Source organism: Vigna unguiculata, chromosome 5, assembly GCF_037176805.1.
Source record: "Vigna unguiculata cultivar grain cowpea cultivar isolate G323 ecotype 2 chromosome 5, ASM3717680v1, whole genome shotgun sequence".
Taxonomy (NCBI): Eukaryota; Viridiplantae; Streptophyta; class Magnoliopsida; order Fabales; family Fabaceae; genus Vigna; species Vigna unguiculata.
In genome coordinates this window covers 1,451,595-1,471,995 of record NC_140796.1, presented here as the reverse complement: position 1 = coordinate 1,471,995, position 20,401 = coordinate 1,451,595, and the positions used below count along the sequence as shown (strand labels likewise).

Sequence of the window (20,401 nt, the reverse complement as noted above, 5' to 3'; positions counted from 1 at the left end):
TTGACCAATTTAGTCATTATCTTTAGAAATGTATGGATTTAGTCATTTTAACCAGATTTTGTTAAATTTATCTAACTATTCAAACACATTTCATGATAGTATTTGAATTGTTTACATTGTTCGACTCATTTTTGTTTAAATGTTAACTCAAATATTATCATAAAATGCGTTTGAAACTTCAAATAAATTTAACAAAATTTGATTAAAAAGACTAAATTCACGCATTTCTAAAGATGAATGACTAAATTGGTCAAAAATTTTGAGACTAATTTTAAATTTCAGTGAAACTAGAGAGACAAAAACATATTTAACTCATAAATTTATTAAATTATTTGGGATTCATACCATTACAATTACATAAAATTATAGAAAAAATCACCACGTTCTAATTCTTATCCATTTCTTGAGGCAGAAAAAAGCGGAACGTGAACGCCACTGGTATGCATGGCACAATGATTGATTCTTCATCTGGGGCACTTTGAAAAAGGTGAATATGGAAGTAGAGATCAAGCTTCGTCTCCCAGACTCAGCCACTCACCAAAAACTCTCCAACGTGCTTTCTCCTTTCCACACCAAAACCTTAATCCAAGAAAACATCTTCTTCGATGGCACAAACAAGGAACTCACTTCCAACCTCGCTGTTCTCCGAATCCGTTTCTACAACCTGGAACGATGCGTCCTCTCCCTGAAGGCCAAGCCAGTGATCTCCGGCGGAATCAGCCGCATGGAGGAACATGAAGAGCCATTTGACCCTGCGCTTGGCCGTGCCTGCATCGCTGAGCCGTGGAGGCTCTTATCAGTGGATTCTTCCACGGTGCTGAAGAGGGTGAGGGATGAGTACGGTGTTGGAGCAAATGGGGTGGTGTGCTTAGGTGGGTTTAGGAATGTGAGGGCTGTGCATCAATGGCAAGGGTTGAAACTGGAACTGGATGAGACCAACTATGATTTTGGGACCAGCTACGAGTTGGAATGTGAGAGTTCTGACCCAGAGACACACAAGAAACTGCTCGAGGACTTTCTTCAAGAAAATGGAATCAGCTATTCTTATTCTCAAGTTTCAAAATTTGCAGTTTTTCAGTCCAGGAAGCTGCCAGAATTTTGAGAAGTCTCCTTAGCAATTATTATTGTTGAATGCAAGGCATTGTTCTTTATTAACTACATTACAATGCTCTTTATTTCGTACAAAACTATTTAGTGTATACCAAAGTTAAAAGCACACTCTTTACACTCTTATTCGGAATCTGTTCATAGAAGGCAACATTGAAATCCAGGTTTTACTGAAAAGGAAGCCATGTATCTTTTTCAAAGCTTATAGGTAAAAACAGAGGAGCCTGTATGGTATAATGAAATAGAATCGCTGCATTGATTTAGTACTTTAAAATACTACATTTAAAAGTAAATATCCAGAATTGCTAATGTCTCAAAGAGCTTCAACGGGTATCCTCTGACTGCCCCAAATGCGCAAATAGCAACTAGTATATTCCTGGTTTATTATATAGATTTACATGATTAACTTCAACGGATGTAACAGTATGGCGATGGAAGCAAGCAACACTAAGACATTTCACAAATACCATTCATACATGTAAATAGACATTAAGAATCTGTCATGGGGAAATCCATCATTTAGTTCAAACCTCATTAGGCAACTCGTTGGCCTATTTACTGTGTTATGTATAACCAATAAGTCATGAGCAATTTGTCATACTGCTGAATGGAGGATTCCTTACTAACAACTATAAGGCAATAGGTAATTCAGGTTACATCAGTTTCGGCATGAAGATGATTGTACACTAGAACATTGCAAGAAAATAGCAGGAATAGCTTAACAATTACGCTCCGCAGAAGTTGCTGAAAACACCCAGAAAATCTTGCCACAAAGTATATAACTGCATGCCACAGAAATGGAGGACAGAACTCAACGGCCACGACCACGCCCACGTCCACGGCCCCTTCCCCGTCCTCGGCCCAAAGGTTTCCCTGGAAGAGTAATAAAAAATATGCTAACATTAAAACCGGAGGAACCCAGCAAGAAACAATTAGAATGTACTGAGTATGGATGAAAAATTTGTAGTCAAACTACAGACATTACCAGCAGTTGGCTTCTTGGGTTTGATCTTGGGTGTCTCTTCCACAAGCAAGGTTTCGAGATTCAAGCTGTCAGGAAGAATATAGTATCTTATGTTGTTACCCCTCACACTGAGATGATCCAGAGTCACTGGATTTTTCCCTTTCAGTGTTAGCTTAACTGTTTTCAAATGAGTGTTCATACTGATATCAACACCTGTAGCAAAAGTCCCAGAATCAGCATCTCAAAGTTGTATTTTTTTGGCAAGAATAAAGTATTTAAGCACACATACTTGGTGGAGTTATACCAGGAAGCAGCAGGATATGCTTACTTGAAGGAGAAGGATTCACTAAACCCTAAATTCATAAACTATGTACTTCATGATCACTTATTATCTACAAAAGGGGGCCAAGGGAGACACATATTCATGACATGTCGAACTCAATTAAATGGGTACCAAGTAGACAAAATTTAATGGAAGGGGATGCATTAATTTAAATCAGACAATGGAAATGCCATTGATTTTATGTCATAGGACACTCGTTACTACTTCAAAATAATTCAAAGCTCTCCTGTCCGAATTGAGGAATAGATCACTATAATCAACTTAAAGCACGAGGGATTAAGCAAGTCTAGTTTAGTAGTTTCACTATCAGGCAAAGCTTCTCCAAAATGTAAATTTCAAGAATATATAGAGCCCCCTAAAAAGAGAAATTTGGGAGTGAGAACTATGCTTAGAAGACAGGTGATTGAGGTCCCGACATTTTCCACAACAGGATCATTTCCCCACAATTATTCCACAAAAACGTAATACAAGAAACAACCATCATCCAAACCCTCAGAGGCAACCTGTCTTAAACCACTGTAAGAGCTAGAAGGAGTTGCAGTTTCTGATGTTACCATTCAACACAATGTATCACAGTCTAAATTATACTCCGAATTACCCACACAATCAACTACTCTGTATAGGAAACATAAGTAATAATTCAGCCACAAATTAACGAAAGCAAAATTAATTTTGGGAACCACGTTCCCAGTCATCTCCACTTACAGGATACGAAAAATCTCCCACCCAACCCAATAAGAGCGTCATGTCAGTACCAGAACGAAGAAAATGAACTATAACTTTCTATGTTATCTAAGTCAATGAACCAATATCTGAAAAGGCCGAAGGTAGTGAAGTAGAATGTTGGTGGGCAAACAGGTTTGAATGAGTACAATCCAATCAGTAATCAATCACCTAAAGAGCAGAGAACCCGAGCAAATAATTAAATGCCTCAAAATCAAATTAGAAACTAACAAACCCCCTCTTCCAATCCAACTCTAGTATGTTGTTTGCAAATGGTTTTACACTTCTAGAACACAAGTGAGTCAGGAAGTCTAGTTCAGTAGTAAAATTTAGGTTATTAGTAAATGACTACACAATACTAGTACACTGAAAAAAAATACGAGGAAGAAAATAAACCTGTAATGGTTCCATGAACAATAGTGCCATTCTTGAGTTCAATGGATACGGTTTCATTGTTCAACTTCATTAAAAACCTGTTCAAACAGTGTTCACGTATAATTAGGCTTTGATCCCAGAAAATGAAAAAAACAATACCACAATAAAACATAAATTGACGAACACAACCAAAAGAGAGAGAAAAAAAAGAGACCTAACGAGCTTCATGACGAATCGGAGAGTAATACTCTGTTTGCTTCGCTATTCTACTTCTGTGAACCAATATAGGGGAAAAAATAGTGTGAATTGAGCAAATAATAATAATAATAATAAATAAATAATAATGCATAAAATTAGAATGCAACTGAATCGATTCAATTCCGAGAAAACGAACGAAGGATCTAACGGAGGAGTTTACGGTGACTTACCTCCAGCGGCGGCCACCACGACGGCAGCCAGGGTTTTAGGGCAAAAATTGGAAGAAAGAGAGAGGGAGGAGAAGAAACGGTTCTTTTGTAAGGGCTTAAGGGATAATTTCGTGATTTTGAATTTTGAATTTCCAAACAAAATAAGGAAAGTAATAATAATATTATATAATCAATTGAAATTAATTATCTCTATCTGCGCTTTGGCTTAATTTGCATGCAACTTTGGCTTGTTAGTTTTAAATGTATTTACTATATATATATATATATATATATATATATATATATATATATATATATATATATCTATATCTATATATACTAAAATAAATTGTTAGAAATTTCTTTTAATTTGATTAAAACAATTTTATTTTATTTTTTATTATTTGAAGATTACAACTACCTAAAAATTTTCTTATCTGTTGAATAAATTTATAAATAAAACCTACATTTCTTTTTGACTAAGGAAAAATATAATAAAAATTTATTTTATCACAAAAAAGGTTAAATTTTAATTTTTGTTTACTTCAATGGTTTGTACCTATAATTTTTGTTAAGGTAAATGAATAATTGGTTGTGTACTAAAGGTCATTTAACTGATCTTAACTTTATCGATAACAATAATTATTCTAAAAGTCCTAAAAATTGAGATAAAAAAGAACCTTTCTATTTTAATAAGGACGAATAAATGTATTTTATTTTAACAATTTATTAATGAGTTTTCCTTTCCATCAATAACAATAATACGTTCATAATTTTATAAGACTAAAAAATATTAAAAGAAAGAAGGATATGTGTAACCAAAATAATTTTAAAATACAAGCCTGTAGCGACCCATTGCTAGTCACCAACAGGTCCAAATGTGAAACCCATAAGATTGTTTCTTTTTGCACATCTGTATTTCTTTCATACACTACCCAGTTTCGGAAAAGTCCACAATACCCGCTGATTTTCTTTTTCAGTCTTAGTTTCTCCCATATTTATAAACTTGGCTTGTGTTTTTAAAAAGTATTATAAATAGAAATTAGTGGAACAATTTTTTTTAAGTCGATAAACTTATTATATAAATCACCAATATGCCATGGACTACAATATTTTTTTATGAATTTACTAAAAACAATGAGATGTGTTGGAAATCATATTTACTGAAGAAGTTTTATATATTTTTTAGTATTACAAAATTGTTAATAATCATGCACTATCACTTTAATTATTATAAACCGTATATAAAATAATAAAGATTTAATTAGTCGGATGGTACCCACTTTTATTTAGATGTGTCAGTTTGGTATCCATTTTTATAAAGATTTTTATAAAGGTGTCAATTGAGTCCCAACTTTTAAAAAAATGCCTCAATTAGGTCATTTTAACTAGTCGGATGGTACCCACTTTCATTTAGATATGTCAGTTTGATATCCGTTTTTATAAAGATGTTAATTGAGTCCCAATTTTTTAAGAGATGTCTCAATTAGGTCATTCTCAACAAAAAATTATTAACACCGTTAACGGTATTGATATTTAAAATGACTTACAAAATTAAGTATTGATATTTATATTAAAATTTAGTAGTAACAGTCATGAATTTAAGTTAACGACTTTAGTCATGATATTATATTAAGACACTTTTCCAAAAGTTTAGACTAGATTGACACATTTTTAAAAACGAGTCTCAAACTGATACATCTGAACGAGAGTGGATACCATCCAACTAATTAAACTAAAAATAAATTAATTGATAGAGGGGGAGCTTTATAACAAAAAAAAAATAAAGTACTCAAATTTATTAATGGGAATAAATTATATAAAAAAAAACTATTATTTCCAAGTTATATTTTTCGTGGAAAAAAAAAGCTATACTAATTATAAATGGACGGCAACTAATATTTGGAAGTTATTTTGGAAAATAAGAAAAGTGAGAAAGGTGGAAAGCCACTTTCACACTCGCTCCGTAGTGCGTGGGGTCGCAACATTATTGAATTTTAACCAAACCAACATCATGAGAATCATGAGAATAATTTTTTTACTAATTAAATATTATGAATAGTTTTGACTTTAAAGTAGTGTAATGAGATTAATGAACTTTAGAACACATCTATTCTTCTGGTATGTGTTTTTTTTTTTCATGTGTGATTCAATTTATTTTAGAACAATTAACCTAATTTTTATCAAAGCGCAAGTCACTACTCATCCCTATGTTCATATATGATTTTTGACAACTTATATTTGAAAGAACAGAAAAAATACACTAATATTTGAAATTATAAACAATCTTATCTATTATGATTTTAAATTGAAAAAACGTGTTTTGGTTTATGTAAAAGTGCCAATTTTGACTTGATGACTTACTTTTATTAAAAATCCTTATGATTATCTTAGAGAACTTTAATAAGTCCAATATCAATAATTCAATTAAGGTGCAGGTTTTGAGTTAAACTTAATTTAAGCTTATTAAACTAGAGTTATCTCGATTTAATACTTTAATTTAAAAATATTATTGATAATATAAAATATAAAATGTTTGACATGACCATATTTAGGTTGTGTGCTTAGAACAGAGGAAGGTAAAATCAGGGGCGAACCCGACACTTCCATTAATCAATGATATCTTCATGGCGCCAAAAACGCAAACATGACAATTACAGTTGGTGAGGAAATCCACACACGACAAAACAAAGTTAAATCAATAAAGAAAAAATAAAATAATAAAGAGTCATTAATTATTGTTTCAATCATTTCAGTTTTTTAATTTTATACTTTGAGAAATCAAGTTCCAAAACAAAACCAATATTTTACTTAGTTACCCAGAGTTTTTAGGAGGAATAGTTGCTGAGTATCTTTTAAAGCATCCACGTCTTTTTTTTTTTTGTTTTGACCCGATTGATGTTTATGTCGGCTGTGTCCCTTTCCTTCATGGTATAACAAAAATTGGGTTGCAACCATTCATGAATTGAATACCCCAATTTGCTTTCTTGCAAAAGTAGGCGACCCTGACCGGTTTTGTTTCATGCAGTGAAGTTTCTGGATTATGGGTACCCGCATAATCCAAAAAGGTCTTATTTTTCAAAGGATTGCCAGAGAAGGTTAGTTATTTTTGCGTATACTTCTTCTGTTTCTCCATCTTCTTCTACTTCTTGTTCTTGAATCTTGACGATGATGATTGTGATGATGATCGTGGGGTGGTGATGTATGAGTCTTTTATTAGGGTGAGGTTTGTAAAGTCATGATTTTGTTGGGATCTTGATTAGCTTGTGCTTTTGTCAAAGAAGGTTTCTATTTTTTTATTTTTGTTCCTAGTGGGATCATAATCATTTTGTTTCCTTCTTATGTTTTCATGGATTGGAGAACGTTATCATTTAATTTTTCTGGGTTGGCTCTTTCCAATAATCACACCTTGTTTCGATTACCTCTGTGCTTTACACTGTTTCTTTGCTGTCAGTGATTGAACACAGTTGAATCAGATTCATTGGCAGGTTGATTTGATTATTTCTTCCTCCTGTATGCTTTTATTTTAACATTATTGTAATTTTATCTTTTACTTTTCTATTTTTGTTTTGCTACTAAATTGAAAGAGTAAATTAATAATGGTATGGTTCAATTTTAGACTAATCTCACCAGTTGCTGCTGTGTGTTTATTTTTTTTCTTCCTGTTTTGCAATATTGGTTTTGTTAGACAGAATATAATGAAAAATGTGCTTTAGGTTATGATGCCTCTCTTATATGAGATTTTTAATTGCATTTATTTTCTGAAATTGAACTTTTTTTAATGTCTTTTCTTACTTTTTTTAGGTCTATTTTGCTGATAGAGCATTAAAATCATTCCCAGGAAGTGTTGAAGAATAGGAAGCGCTAGATTCCACACATATTTTATTAATCCTTTGGTCTACAACAAATGAGATGTAATACAGAAGGTTGGTTTGTGATTCTTCTTGCTTTGGATGCACTGTTTGAAAAGGAAAGAAATGACCAAATAGATTATATTTATCACTTATCAGCATGCATTCATCACTTTTATTTTCATGTGACAGGTATTGTGATCTATTGCAGACAGTTTCATTGGTTTTTAGAGAGTGCTTCCAGTGTTCAACTTATCTTGTAGAGTAATAATTGCAGAATGGAGTCTAAAGAAGCACCAAGTGTTATTTTAAATTTGATGGGTCTTGATAAAGTGCCTAACCAACATCCTGTCAGAGATAAACAGAAAGTGCTCTCTGAGAATTATCAGCAGAAAGTTGCTTCCATTGGTGTCAGAAAGAAGCGTTCATCTCATCAAGGAATGAATACTAGTGAAAAGGACAAATCTGAGGATGGTGTAGAAGTGTTCAAAGCACTCAGGCGAAGTAAGCACCATAACCCATCAAAAAGAAATGGGAAAGAGAATCCCAGTTCTAGTAAAAATTCTCATTTGGCTGATGGGCTGCTCCAACAGATATTTTATCCTGAAAGCATGAAAGTATTTCCTCCAAAGGAAGATAGAAAGAAAATATCCCATCACATGGATTTTGGTAAGCCAAGCTCAAGATCTTTCAGTAAAATTTCAGAGGAGATTTCTATGCAATCTGGAAATGTTGTAAATGGAGCTTTGCATACTGCCTCAACTACTTTTTTCAGAGGGAATGAAGCTTTTGCCAATGATATGCTGAATCCTGCTTCAAATATTTCAGTTAATGAGATCCAATTCAATTCCCCAATCTTCTGCTCAGATGGTTCGTATATAGGCTCTCAAGCCAGTAGGAAAACTTTGGAAAAGAAGTATGTGACTGAAAAGGTTCATGAACCTAGACCATTTGGTGGAGACTGTACGCATAACCAATTGCCTATGATCTGGGAAAAAGGGAATGGAGCAAGAAATTTGACTCATCAAAGGGGATATGGTAATGTTAGAACTAAGTCTGGTGATAATTATAGCTTTGCTAGAAGAGTGCCAAGACCTCTTTGTTCAGCTTCAGTTGTTGCTGATAATTGTGGAACTGTGAATCAGGATATCTTGTTTCAGAGATATTGGGGTTTGAGAAAAAATGCATCCTCAAATTGGTCATCATGGAAGAATCAAAATAATTACCACAAAGAATGTTTAGAAGATGTGAACCTCAGTTCTGTTGGTGAGAAATTCCTTTCTTTTTACTCATATTTCAATATTGATCACACTGAAGAGAATTGTATTAGTCACAAGTCAGAGAAGAGATTTTATGAGAACGATTTGTCTGATAAGATAACTATGCCTCCTCAATTGCCAAGTTCTAGTTCTTCTCCCACCTTTATAGACGGACAAATCTTGCAAGAGAGAAGCGTAATGAATGATGAAGTGAAGAACAGAAAGTATGAAGACAGTAATTTGTGTAAGCAAAATGTTGTGTCTCTTGACTCATCAGTTGAATTCTTGGTATCTGATGCAACAGCTGAGGTTGTTGACTGGACACATAGTCCAACCGAACATCAATCTAAATCAACAGCCTTCACTTTATCACAAGAAATTGATTGTTTGAATCAGACTTCATATGCCTCAAAGCAACAGGTTTGTTCTTTCTTACTAAAAATGATTAGGATTACTCATTTTTTCCAGTTAGATGTATATTCAATCAATCATTTAGGTGTCAGATTTTGTATATTTAATGGAAACATGCATGAAATTTCCATAATAGAGTAATATTATTGTTTCAGGTGTGCTCTGCATTTTATCACTTTACCGATGAATGAAAAATTCCCAATGCATGTGACTTGCTAAACTTTAGTCTTCAAATGCATGAGAAATATTAGAAGTTTTATTTCCTCATTCAATATTAACCGATCACATGTGGAAGTTGTGCTTGATAGTTCAAGCAGTGTAAATACCCTCTCATTTACAGTGGTAAATCTAATCTCACTAGGGCCTGCATAATGATTGGACTCTTGCACATTGAGCCATCTTTTTATGTGATCTTTTCTCTGTTGAAGTGACTCTTTATATTTGTAACTACTAGAGCATTGTTATAGAATAAAAGTTATTTTCAATCAATAAAATACATTTGAAGGTATTATAGAATGTAAGCCAAAAAGGAAAAGAAGAAAATATAGAAAGAAATACAGTCAAAACAGAGATCAATTCAATCTCCAAATTATCTTCCTCTTGTTCTAAATTTTATGGTACAAAGTTTTGCATCTTTGAAATAGTACCAACATTTTATCTTTTCAATTTATACATTGTATTTCCAATATCAAAACCAAGGTCAAAAAATCTGATAGTAGTAATAGTTAAGGTGATATTTTTCTTTTGAATCCTGACCTCTGATATTTGGGTTACCCTTTTGAATATATGAAAGCTAGATTTATTGGGTAGGGTTTTATTTTATTCTATTATGTTTCAGTTATAATTGATTGATGCAAAACATAATTATAATAGTTTTACAGTACATACTATTATAATAATTGAACTATAAATCTAAGTTAATATGTAAAATTTATACTTCCAGTATAAGGCATTCGACATAAACTTTGATTGTTGAGTTATAGTATTCATGTCAATTTTGATGTCGTGGTTTAGTTGTAGAAGTTAATGCTGCATCATTAATTTCCTCGAGTAACATTTTTAGATGTCTTAGTTATATTAAACAGTTTTTTTTTTCACTAGATATTTTTCATATCTAGCTTCTTGAGTTGAAACTTTTTGAGTTGACTTTGCTTTTTATACCATTGCATGTTACATATAATTTTTTTTTTTCTTTCTAACGGTTGTATTTCAATTATGTCAAATTTCTTCTTTAGGTTTCACTACTGAACTATGTTGTTGTTTTGTATTTATTTTTTTAATTACAGGATAGATCAGAACTGCAAGAAGATTCTGTTCATTCGCCTTGTCATGAGGTTGAGCCAGATTCCCTTGGTAGCTCTGTGGAGTCATATGAACCGAGTCCAATCTCTGTCTTGGATCCCTTATTTGGAGAAGACATTCAATTCAGCTATAAAAGTGACAATCACATATATGGTTTGTAATGATTATGTTGTGTCATTGGTTCTACACATAATTTGAAATCAATGCTTTATTTCCTAGTTTCCCTCCTTGTAGTTTGATACTAATTACAAACACACCATTTATTAATTTCAGATTCATCAGAGGTGGATGATGAAGAATGTGGTTTGAATGTTTCAAATGATGAAGAATGTGGTTTGAATGTTTCAAGTGATGAAGAATGTGGTTTGAATGTTTCAAGTGATGAAGATTGTGAGAATGAATATGCACATAACTCTCAAGAAAAGAAAGAAGTAGCAGGATTATTTAGAGCTGAAGAAAGCAGGGATTTCTCATATGTTGTTGAGGTTTTAACAGAAGCAAGTATATTTAACAGGAAGTTGTTTACAGATTTTTCTACATGGCACTCTTCAGAATGTCCAATTAGTCCTTCTGTCTTTGAAGTCCTGGAAAAGAAATTTGGCCAGCAACAGTTTTGGAGGAGATCTGAAAGGAAACTGCTATTTGATCGCATGAACACAGGGTTGCTACAGATTTTTCAGCCATATTCATTTGTTCCAATGTGGGAAAAATCAACATCAAAAAGATTGAATGTTGAACTAAGACAGAACATGATTGAAGATGAGATGTGGGGGTTGCTTGTTGCGCAAGAAAAGAAAGCAAGTAATGATTTAGCAGACAATACGCTTGAGGGGAAGATCACATGGATAGAACTAGTTGAAGATGTTGAGGATATTGTTACAGAGATAGTTAATTTGGTAACAGAGGAGCTTGCAAACGAGATAGTTACCTCTGTGAATTTTTGAAAGATTGCATTTTTTTTTATAGTATGTGCAATTGGTGTATAGTTTCATTGAGTGGATTTTGAGAGGTTTATTGAGTCAATTTTGAGAATTGGAATTAGGACATAGGTATTTGAAGAGTTTGAGTTAGCATATAGGTATAGGTTTGATATTCTTTTATACGGAAAGATTATTGTTTTTCATTTGTATAAAAAATGATCAGCATGTTGATTTGTTCTTCATTCTATCTCTTTTTTCTTATCATTTTATGAATTAAAAATTCCATGAATGACATGACTTGACATGATTCTTCGATATTCACACAAGTTAACATCCATGATGTGATTCAACTCTCTATACACATCATATAAGTGTGGAACAAACAAAGAGCATGCATAATTTCAGAACCTATACAAATCAACTTACCAATAAGGGAAACCCCAATCTACAGTAAAAAATCTTAGCATATGGAAAACACCACCACTTTTTCCTGTTAAATACAAGAAAATAATTTGATATCAGTTATATTTGAATGAATGCTGCATTACTCATTCAAAAAATTGAAAAATATTTTAATATGATAAATCTTTTACATGTAAAAATAAGCTCTTTCAAGTAAAATCCTAATGTTGAAATTAATTGAGACTTTGGGACCAAAAGCTAAGTAGCTAACTACAATGACTCTTTCTTGTTCAGAGTCCAATTGAATAGTTACTTGTGGTGGGGTATGCTGAAAAGAATGAACCAAGAACATTGGAAAACGTCTAAGTTCAGAAAACGTTCAAGTCCCACATCGATGCGGGTATCTGTGCAGACCCAATATCTGACGTATAAATATGAGGAAACTATGTATGCTAAAACTTGCCTTAAACTAATGAGTAAGGAAAACAAAGCAAGCAGTGGGAGCTGCTTGCAGCACTCATTCTGATGTGCAAGAATTTTTGAAGGGGTTATAGGCTGGCCTTGAGCTGACGCTGCTTACTTATGCAGAACTCTCAAAGGCGGGCCTCCCAATCCCATTAATTTAGTCACATATCATATATTTGTAATCTGTAATTTTTTTTAATATGTTTTTTTTTCTCTTTTTGTGAGTCCTAATACAATTATGTTGTCAGAAGATTTAATGATTTTGGTTGTTTGGTATTGTTCTTTTTCTTCTACTTATTTCTTGTTTGTCACAATTTTTTTTTTCTAAACCTGTTTTTTCATTTTAATCTGTTTTTTTTATTGTGTTTTTCTATTTTTTCTTCAAAAACGAAGAACTTCTACCATTTTGTTTACTTTTCAGGTTTCTTCTTTAACTGCAATTGGGTGTGTTCTGTTTCATTTTTGTGTCAATGCTAATGTTGATGGTTAGAAATGAACATGTAGATCTAATAAGTTTGTACATGATCTAGGAACTTGAAAGTCTGTGCGAATGGATCCGTGTTTTTCTAATGCTTTTAAACATTCTCAGATAGATTCTACCACCGAGGGTTGTTACTAGAGGCAGGGAGGCGTTGTTTTCTGTGTTGTACTGTCGTTATTGATATAGTTAAATGGGTAATTTCATAATTTTGTATATTGTCATCTGGAGGATGAAGGATGAAATCCGAGTGGAGTGGTTATTTTTATTGTTGAAAATTCATTATAAATCAACAATGTTAGTCTCAACCTGTTATCGAATTCTCTATGGTCAAGTAGTCTATAATTTGATTTATTTTTCTCTCGTTTGTCTAATAAAAAAGTTAGACAAAATATATTTACATAATTTATTTGATTTATTTTTCTCTCGTTTGTCTAATAAAAAAGTTAGACAAAATATACTTACATAATTTATTTCATTGTTTGTACATGTATGATACATAAGACCTCAATATCATAAAAGCTCTTTGTCTTTTACTAGTGATTGTTGATAAATAAGTTGTTTTGAATAAATATTCTTTGTATTAAAACTTTTTTTACAATGAATAGTACAATAACTATTTATAGACATTTTGGTAAGGTCTTTCAACTAAATTCATTAAATACAATCGCTATCTAAACCCTAATTAATGGCTTCTATTGCATGTCACAATTATTACTAGAAGCACTCCAGACTTTTTCAATTCTTTTAAGACACTTTATCATATCAACACTATTAAATGCAACTACTTGCATTTAAGTTTATTTAACAAAATTCTTCCATAAACTTAAATGTTTTTCTTATTTTTCATTCGAAGCATCTTCTAGATATTCCCAAGCAAAGTGGTTGACAATGTCTTTGTGAACATATATATCCGCAACTTGTGTTCGGCTTCTTAATATGCTTACTTTTCTCATGATTGATCGGGTTCTTCACCAATTCAATGACCGATTTGTTATCAACTCGAATCATAGTCCCCTTTTCTTACTTCAACTCCAACTTGCTTAGAAGATTTCTAAGCCAAACTACATGGTAGACACTCCAGGATGCTACAACGTACTCGACTTTACAAATTGACAATGTTATAACTGGTTGTTTCTTCGGAAGTCAGGTGAATGTTGTGCTTTCCATGAAGAATACATATTCAGACCTTTTTTTCAGTCATCAACATCTCCACACTAATCATTGTTCGAGTAGCTAACTAGTCGGTAATTATCCATCCTAGTAGTATATATTAGGCCAAGTGACATTGTTCATCTCACATACCTTAAAATTCTCTTTAGTGTCTTCCAATAAGTATATCTCGACTCCTCCATATACCGACTTGTTATTCCAACACTTAGCATTAAATCTAGTTTGTATTTTTAAGATACTTAAGACTTCCAATCAAACTTCAGTATTTGCTTGTATTAACTCGGTCTCCATCTCCATACTTAGAAAGTTTTGTACTAGGTTCCATAGGGGTGGAAACTAGGTTGCAATTTGTCATCTTAAACTTTCTCAATACCTCCTTAGCATACCTTTCTCATGACACAAAAATGTCTCTCTCCCTGAACAACTTCCAAACAAAGAAAATTCTCACTAGACCCAAGTCAGCCATCTCACACTCCTTCTTCATCAAATTTTTAAACCCTTCAATCATCTCAGTTTCATTCCCCATGAGTTGTTTGCCTGCCCTCCTCGACTACTACCTCCACGACCTCTACCTTGTCCTCAACCACATTAGTTTTGTTGATCGAATTTCTCTTTCCCTTTGTCATATCCTCCTCAGTCTCTACCACCGCGGTCTTGAGTGTTCTGAGTATAAGAAACCCTTTTCTCCTTAATGGTTGTCTTTGCTTGAAGTGCTTGATCAAGGGACTCATCCTTCTTCTTCCTTCTTCCCTGCTCATGAGTCTCAAACCACCCAATAAGCTCTTGCACCGAAAGCATTGTCAAGTCTTTGGACTCTTCAATTACGCAAACAATATACTTAAAGTCGTCGGTTAACAACCTCAAGATTTTCACCACCTCTCAGCAAGTGGGAAGCATCTCTTCAATTCTTTGAGTTGATTCACCATGGTCTCAACACGAGACATACTTGACAACCCCTTATTTCATCCTCATGCTTTCAAGCTCGCTTCTAAGGGTTTGAAGTCTGACTTGTTTCACACGATTATCCTTTATATGTCTTCTCCAAAATATCTCACGCTTCTTTTGAAGATTTAGCATTTGTTATCTTCTTAAAGTCGAACTCATCAACTGCTCAGTATAGCATGTACAAAGTTGTTTTGTCCTTTATCCACATTGCTCTTAACGCAACAAGTTTGGCAATCATTTGTTCTTCAATATATTCTTGTTCTTGGTGTCCATTTTCAACTAGTTTTCATACTTATTAGGAACCAAGGAGGACCTTCATTTGCGGACTCCAGTTGTCATAGCTTATGCCTTTTAATAACTCAGGCAAGAGCATGTTGTCTGCTAAGTTGACCATTTCGCTCAAATTCTCCAACTCTCACACTTTTCCTTAAGCACTCAGACACTTAGGCTATCAAGCTCTAATATTAATTTGTTCACAAACAAATCCTTTTAGATGAATACTCTCTATATTAAAACTTGTATTTTTACAATGAATAGTACAAAGACTATTTATAGATCTTTTGACAAAACCTTTCAACTACATTCGTTAAATACAATCACTATCTAAACCGTAACTAACAAAGTATATTGCATGTCATAATTACTAAAAGCACTTTTGACCTTTGTAATAATCTCCTAAGACAATATTAAATTTAACTACTGTAATGTAAAATTGCTGAAATACTGAGATCGTGTAAGCACATTTATTATCCAAGCCTAATCATACATTAAAGCATACTAGCTCGCCCTTTATCTTATTGTTTATGCTTCTCCATCATTTGACAACTTTGGTTTGTTTAGCATCAATGAGTTTTTCTTTCATCTATTCAATAATATTTATTATTTTATATTTTAATAAATATTAGATTATGTTTAACTTATATTCCTATTTTATATTTTAATATATTTGTTATTGTTTATAATTTTAGTTTTTAAAAAATATACATTAAAACTTATTTATCATTTTATTATTAAATTAATACTATTAACTTTATTCAATCATCACAATTGAATATTTTACATAATTTTAACTTTTAAAAACAATTTTAAAAAATTATATTTTCTAATAAAATTTTTTAATAAATATTTTAATAAAATTTGACAAAAAAAAAAGCTAACTTTATTTTATTTTAATTATTTATTTATTCCAACATCATTCAAAACAAATTTCTAAACCTATAATCATATATCCTATAATCTATATATAAAAATATTTTGGTACATTTACTATTTAATGAATAAATTTGTAATATTTAGTATATTGTCGGTGTCTTTTGCTTCCTCGTCATTCCTATATATTATTATTAAAACAAATTCAAAACTTATTTATTCAAAAATAAATTTAATTATGTTACTTTCTTTAAGAAAATAAAGAAGTTACAAAAAAAAAACACGGGTTTCAAGAAATTATAAATATAATACATTTATCGTAAGATTGTGAGTTTTTATTATATTTGAAGCTAAAATTACATAACTAATATCATGTCAACTCAAATTAGAACCATTAATTTCAATTTATTCTATTAAATTTGAACAATCAACAAATCTTATACCACAAATAAATTCATATGATTACGGTTTCCTCACATTTATAATCTAGATTTTGAGTCAGAACAAGTACCCAACCGATGTGGGACTTAATTTCGTCGCACACTTTTTGAACTATGCTGGCAATTGCATAACCTTTTTGGGTTAGGTGTCGCCATTTTTATCCATGATGCATCTCCATTTTTTCTCTTCTAAGTCTCCATTACTTGTTTAAGGATTATATTAGTTGACATGAGAGACACTCTATCTCTCAGATCTATTAGTGTCATGTTATTTGAATCATTATCACACTTTACATTCCACATTAATTTTAAGTTTTGGGTGTGGAATTATGCAGAACAGGGAATTCAAAGTGAAAGAAAAATTACAGTGATTGGAAGGAAAGAATTTCCAGTCATTTTTCATCTCTCAAATGTTTACACGGGTTATGTTATTGATTCATATAGTAACCTTATCTTTGCATCAGATGAAGAAACTACAAATGAAGTAATTGTCATGAATATAATTTCTTTATTGTATTCATTTTTTATTTTACCTTTTTTGTTATCATTTTTGTTTTGGTGTGTCGGATCGACCAATCACTTCCAAAGGAGCAGTTTAAAATCTTGATTCCAATGTTTTACGCCATTTAATTTTAACTGTTCATCAGTCAACTCCTTTACTTTTTCTTTTACAAATTAAAACTTACTTTTTTTATGATCATTTTCTCTTACATAAGTTGTATAATGGTCGTTAAAGAACCTTTTTTGTTTTAAGAAATTAGATCAATTAAGTTAATTTAGCAAATTTGAAATGTCCTTTGTAGACAAATAGACGTACCGACCCGAATCCACTTTACCGTGACTACTTGAGAGGCCGAATAGAGAGCATCATTGATCGGACAGAAAAATGTGTGAAAGGAAAGGTTTTAGCTGTCATCAAGACAACGTTGGAGTTGAATCTTGGTACTTCCTGTCGCATAAGATTTTTTTCCAGTTTTTTATTCCCTTCCTATTCTCTGACACTCGTGTTTCACAAATTCATGCCAATTTTTTAAGTTACGTCTTCATGATTCGATCCGAATAAATGATCGTATGACTTTTATTTTTTTATTTTTATCATTTTTATCTGAAGTAATTTAGTGTGAATAGTTGATTAATATATTATTTTTTTTTTGAAAGAATTAATGATTCATAAGTAACATCAGAAAATAAATAATGTAAATAAAAAATAACATTCAAAGTATAATTTTCCTTTTCGTTATATCATTATATAGACTTCTATGTATAAATAAAATTAGTGAGTGAAAACAGTTTTTTTTTTCTTTTCCTAAAAATCGAAATATTCTTCTTTTTTAAGTTGTACTTAATCTTAGAAATCGATTTGATAATGTGTTTATCTCTGGTTAGTACAAAATTTCCAATATTTGTGAATTATTTGAAGGTGTAACCTAGGACACCGGCAATTAGAGATAGGTTAAATTATGAGGCAAGTGGAAAACAAGAATTGGAGTTTTCCTAAACGAAAACTTGACAATGGACAGCATCCTTTGTTCTCATTCCAGTTTTGCACATTTATATATCGAGTCCAAAACATGATTATGATTTTCAAGAAAAATGATATAGTATTTTATGGGTATGGTAAATTTTTACAAAAATAAATAAATTTTAAAAATGTAATTAAGTTGCTAAATTGTATTTAAGAATAAGATTTTATAACTTTCATATTATCATTCCATACAAAAAAAATATGAAAAACTTGCAAAATCTAAATACAATATATAAATTTTATTTTAAAAAAAATTAACAGACAAATTTGACGATAACTATCAATATTATATAAAAGATTTAATTAATCGGTTGGTACCCACTTTCGTTTAGATGTGTCAGTTTGGTATCCATTTTTAAAAATGTGTCAATCTAGTACAAATTTGTGAAAAAAATGTCTTAATCAGGTCTTTTTCAGACAAAAATTACTAAAGTTGTTAACTTAATTCATGACTTTTATCACTAAATTTTAATATAAATATCAATACTTAATTTTGTAATTCATTTTAAATATCAATACCGTTAACGGTGTTAATATTTTTTTTGCTGAAAATGACCTAATTGAGGCATTTTTACAAAAGTTGAGACTCAATGAACACATTTTTAAAAGTGGCTATCAAACTGACACATCTAAATAAAAGTGGATATCATCCCACTAATTAAACCTATGTAAAAGATATCAAAATTGTGAATAAACTTCAAGATAATTTTTATATATTACTTAACTTGCACCTCAGACTTAAAATTTCAGCCATTGTTCTTAGTCTCCTCTATGTTTTCCCTTAAAACAAAACCACTTCTCACCACAGATATCTCATCTGACAGAAATAATTGCTGTTACCTTAACAAACAACCAAAGTTTCTTCTCCATTTTCCCTAAAACAAAAGCACTTTTCTAACCACAGATATCTCATCTGACAGAAATAATTGCTCTTACCTTAACAAACAACTGAAAACTCTTCTCCATTTTCTCTAAAACAAAAGCACTTTTAACCACATCTGACAGAAATAATAGCTCTTACCTTAACAAAAGACTAATTTTCACTAAAACAAAAGCACTTTTAGCCACAGATTTCTCATCTGACACTAAAACTAAAGACCTTGGATGACTACAATAAACTCCCTGTCGTACGGCCTATTTAGCAAAGAAAAGAAAAAAAAATCACAGAAACTGTGTGTTTGTGTTGATATAGATCCATGTACGGAAAGACAAAATTATGAGAAGCATGGTATGAGCAAAAAAGCAGGAATTTTGTTTGGCCATATATGAGAATTATTAGATTTTTGATGAAAGATCTTGGTTTGAGGTTGTTGTTGTTGGATGAAAAGATATAGTAGTGGGAAAGCCATTGGTCGAAGAGATTACAAAATTGCATGATTTCTTCTAGCTGCTACTTAGACACGCCATGGTTGAAGATAAGCAATGAGACAAACTACAAGAGAAGAGGAATCTCACTTTCTACACACATATCAATGCAATGCAAAACCTACATTTCACGGATTTCAAACCCTTCTTCGTCGTTTTCCATCTTCTGTGTCTATTTCTGCATGTTGCTTCATGATTTCTGTCTACATTTCATTCATTCATTTATGAAGATTCTATTTTCACTACTACTACTATTATTATTATTACTAAATTTTGACATGCCTTGTGTCTACTTCACCTGGGGTGGTCACGGGAATCTTTCTCCTGTCCCACATCTATTTTAAGGTACATGAAGATTTTAAATTGTCATGACGTGTGATGCAGATTTCCAATTCAACCGTGACTCATAATAATTTTACTGTTCTTGTTCAATGGTCGGAAGTCTCTAGAGGTAATTTACAATAAGTACATACAAAACTTAATTTACAAGTTAGATGCCACGATCGAGTCCTTACCACCAGGGCAAAAGCTATATTTATTAATCAGGATGTAATTTTTTTTACTTAAGAATGTAATACAAGTTCAAACGTCACGATTCGGTTGTGACTTGGCTCACTTGACATCTGCCATGGGACAATTGATGTCATATGCAACAATTTCTCACTCAACAATTGTCCTACTAGGAATTCTACTTAGATTGTGACTTGGTCCACTTGGCGATAGAGCGCTTATCACTAGGGCAAAAGCTATAGCCATTAATTAAGGCGCAACTTTTTTTACCTAAGAGTGTAACACAA

The 20,401-nt window shown here is 31.9% G+C and overlaps 2 protein-coding genes, 1 non-coding gene and 1 pseudogene across 9 annotated transcripts; 3 read left to right on the top strand and 1 right to left on the bottom strand.

The window, feature by feature from the left end:
- The first annotated feature begins 393 nt into the window (after window positions 1–393).
- Window positions 394–1,233, top strand: LOC114186351 (triphosphate tunnel metalloenzyme 3 pseudogene; annotated as a pseudogene).
- Window positions 1,234–1,562: 329 nt separating this feature from the next.
- On the bottom strand, window positions 1,563–4,140 carry LOC114186353 (small nuclear ribonucleoprotein SmD1b). The gene is made up of 5 exons (XM_028074419.2): window positions 3,941–4,140; window positions 3,727–3,784; window positions 3,534–3,610; window positions 2,093–2,284; window positions 1,563–1,980 (listed from the first exon to the last, which is right to left on the bottom strand). The coding sequence occupies exons 2-5, from the start codon at window positions 3,738–3,740 to the stop codon at window positions 1,919–1,921; spliced, it is 345 nt and encodes a 114-aa protein (XP_027930220.1). The 5' UTR covers window positions 3,741–3,784; window positions 3,941–4,140; the 3' UTR covers window positions 1,563–1,918.
- A 2,605-nt stretch (window positions 4,141–6,745) lies between these two features.
- Window positions 6,746–11,904, top strand: TRM18 (Phosphatidylinositol N-acetyglucosaminlytransferase subunit P-like protein). Of its 7 annotated transcripts, XM_085674049.1 has the most exons (6): window positions 6,746–7,017; window positions 7,724–7,845; window positions 7,963–9,449; window positions 10,727–10,895; window positions 11,016–11,060; window positions 11,121–11,904. In XM_085674049.1, the coding sequence occupies exons 3-6, from the start codon at window positions 8,049–8,051 to the stop codon at window positions 11,684–11,686; spliced, it is 2,181 nt and encodes a 726-aa protein (XP_085530175.1). In that variant the 5' UTR covers window positions 6,746–7,017; window positions 7,724–7,845; window positions 7,963–8,048; the 3' UTR covers window positions 11,687–11,904. The 7 variants fall into 7 exon arrangements, with proteins under 7 accessions (XP_085530175.1, XP_027928608.1, XP_027928609.1 ...); XM_028072807.2 differs by having other exon boundaries at window positions 6,749–7,017; window positions 7,761–7,845; window positions 11,016–11,904; XM_028072804.2 differs by having other exon boundaries at window positions 6,750–7,017; window positions 11,016–11,904.
- A 619-nt stretch (window positions 11,905–12,523) lies between these two features.
- On the top strand, window positions 12,524–12,680 carry LOC114186396 (U12 minor spliceosomal RNA). Its single transcript, XR_003605055.1, has one exon. It is a non-coding gene; the product is annotated as a U12 minor spliceosomal RNA (small nuclear RNA).
- Window positions 12,681–20,401: the final 7,721 nt, after the last annotated feature.

What these genes read in the sequence shown, in the direction of transcription:
- LOC114186353 (XM_028074419.2), bottom strand. An exon ending in TGTTCATGGAACCATTACAG is followed by an intron (nt 2,285 to 3,533) that starts GTTTATTTTCTT and finishes CTTTTGCTACAG; the next exon opens with GTGTTGATATCAGTATGAAC. An exon ending in ACCCAAGAAGCCAACTGCTG is followed by an intron (nt 1,981 to 2,092) that starts GTAATGTCTGTA and finishes TTACTCTTCCAG; the next exon opens with GGAAACCTTTGGGCCGAGGA.
- TRM18 (XM_028072808.2), top strand. Translation starts at nt 8,049, where the DNA reads ATGGAGTCTAAAGAAGCACCAAGTGTTATTTTAAATTTGATGGGTCTT. An exon ending in CATATGCCTCAAAGCAACAG is followed by an intron (nt 9,450 to 10,726) that starts GTTTGTTCTTTC and finishes TTTTAATTACAG; the next exon opens with GATAGATCAGAACTGCAAGA. An exon ending in AAGTGACAATCACATATATG is followed by an intron (nt 10,896 to 11,015) that starts GTTTGTAATGAT and finishes TATTAATTTCAG; the next exon opens with ATTCATCAGAGGTGGATGAT.